This window comes from Perca flavescens, chromosome 10 (genome assembly GCF_004354835.1).
Source record: "Perca flavescens isolate YP-PL-M2 chromosome 10, PFLA_1.0, whole genome shotgun sequence".
NCBI classification, from domain to species: Eukaryota; Metazoa; Chordata; class Actinopteri; order Perciformes; family Percidae; genus Perca; species Perca flavescens.
In genome coordinates, this window is record NC_041340.1 from 1,643,043 (window position 1) to 1,645,301 (window position 2,259).

The 2,259-nt window shown below is 42.2% G+C and overlaps 1 protein-coding gene across 1 annotated transcript in view; it reads left to right on the top strand.

The window, feature by feature from the left end:
* Positions 1 to 1,220: 1,220 nt before the first annotated feature.
* LOC114563318 (SH3 domain-containing YSC84-like protein 1) overlaps positions 1,221 to 2,259 on the top strand; it is a 21,655-nt gene continuing 20,616 nt past the window's right edge. Inside the window, exon 1 of the mRNA XM_028590163.1 lies at positions 1,221 to 1,299. Within this exon, the coding sequence (XP_028445964.1) occupies positions 1,221 to 1,299 (79 nt within the window). The remainder of the gene's footprint in view (positions 1,300 to 2,259) is intronic.

Consider the following 2,259-nt stretch of genomic DNA (forward strand, 5'->3'; position numbering starts at 1 on the left):
ACGAAACTGTGTGTGTGTGTGTGTGTGTGTGTGTGTGTGTGTGTGTCCACTGTGTCCAACCCTGTGTGTGTGTGTGTGTTTGTGTGTGTGTGTAAACTGTGTGTGTGTGTGTTGTGTGTGTGTGTGTGTGTGTGTGTGTGTGTGTGTATACACTTATAACACCTGTGTTGTGTTGTGTGTGTGTGTGTGTGTGATGTAATATCTTAACACTCTCCGGCTCTATTTTACGTTGATCTTTGGTTTGTGTGACTTTTATAACTTTTCATGTTATAACAATCTCCAGATGACATCAACATGTTTACTACTTTGAAGAGCTGTGTGTATTGTGTGTGTGTTTCTGTGTGTGACTCCATGGTGTGTGTGTGACTTGAGAATGTGTGTGTGAGAATGTGTGTAACTCAGTGACTCCTTCTCAGGCATTCAGAGAATCTGGAGATGAATCAGGCAACTGGGAAATATTTTTAGAGACAGAAAACTGGTTAATTGGTTACTTTTTAGAAAGTATAGGCCAAGTAACCGTGTCCATATAAATAATCAGGACTTTTAGTGTGTATAGAGCCAGCATACCTCCACCAGATTCCATATAAATAATCAGGACTTTTGGTGTGTATAGGCCAGCATATCTCCCTCAGACTCCATGTAAATAATCGGACTTTTAGCATAAGGACTTTTCCACCAGATTCCATGTAATCAGGACTTTTAAAATAGAGCCAGCATATCTCCACCAGACTCCATGTAAAATAATCAGGACTTTTAAGCGTGTATAGAGCCAGCATATCTCCACCACCAGACTCCATATAAATAATCAGGACTTTTAGCGTGTATAGAGCCACAGCATATCTCCACCAGACTCCATGTAAATAATCAGGACTTTTTAAGCGTGTATAGAGCCAGCATATCTCCACCAGACTCCATGTCCGTAAATAATCAGGACTTTTAGCGTGTTTAGGGCCAGCATAGAGGACTTTTGCCAGCATATCTCCACCAGACTCCATGTAAATAATCAGGACTTTTAGTGTATATAAATTGCATATCTCACCAGACTCCATGTAAATAATAAGGACTTTTAGCGTGTATAGAATAGCATATCTCCACCAGACTCCATGTAAATAATCAGGACTTTTTAGCGTTATAGAATAAAGTGTGTTTGACACCAAACTCCTGATTATAAATAATCAGGACTTTTAGCGTGTTTTTCTCCACCGTTTCCACCAGACTCCATGCTGGGTAAATCAGGACTTTTTAGTCTGTCCTGGTACCTGGGCCTGCAAGCGCCGTCCTTCGTTTCTCGCAGGCACGGTGACCCAGCCCGAGGCCCTCCCTGCTGTAAACCACTCATGGCAGCAATGAGATCGCCCGTTTGAGTTGGATGGGACCAGGGGTTGTAAACCAGACTGGCCTCCACATCAACCAGGGACACACACCCAGCTGCTGCGATCATGTACATGATTGCTTTGTAGTCGTCAGCGCCCGACTTCAGACCCTGTATATACAACAAACACACAACAGAATATACATATATATATTTCTATATTGATGTGTGTGTGTCTGTGTGTCTGTGTGTGTCTATAAGTGTGTGTGTATATATATATATATATATATATATATATATATATGTATGTGTGTGTGTGTGTGTGTGTGTGTGTGTATATGTATATTTGTATATATGTGTTTGTGTATGTGTACATGCATTTGTCTGTTCATATGTGTGTGTGTGTGTGTGTGTGTGTGTGTGTGGCATGTGTGTGTGTGTGTGTGTGTGTGTGTGTGTACCACAGCGGTGGGGAACAACTTTCGATGCTGTGAGGGGCGGAGATAAGCGATGGCGGCGAGGATGGGATTTCCCCAACAGCCAGACTCATCACCAGCACCGGCTCACCTACACACACATACACAAACACACACAGAATGTACACACACACACACACACACTGAGAGTAAGATCGCACAGTATAACATGAAACAGCCCTGAAATCACACCATCACCAATCTCCAGCAGACTCCATGTAAATAATCAGGACTTTTGGCGTTAATATGGGGACAGCATATCTCCACCAGACTCCATGTAAATAATCAGGACTTTTATAGCGTGTATAGAGCCAGTATATCTCCTGGCCAGTACTCCATGTAAAAATAATCAGGACTTTTAGCGTGTATAGAGCCAGCATATCACTCCACCAGACTCCATGTAAATAATCAAGACTTTTTAGCGTGTACTAGAGACCAGCATATCTCCACCAGACTCCATGTAAATAATTA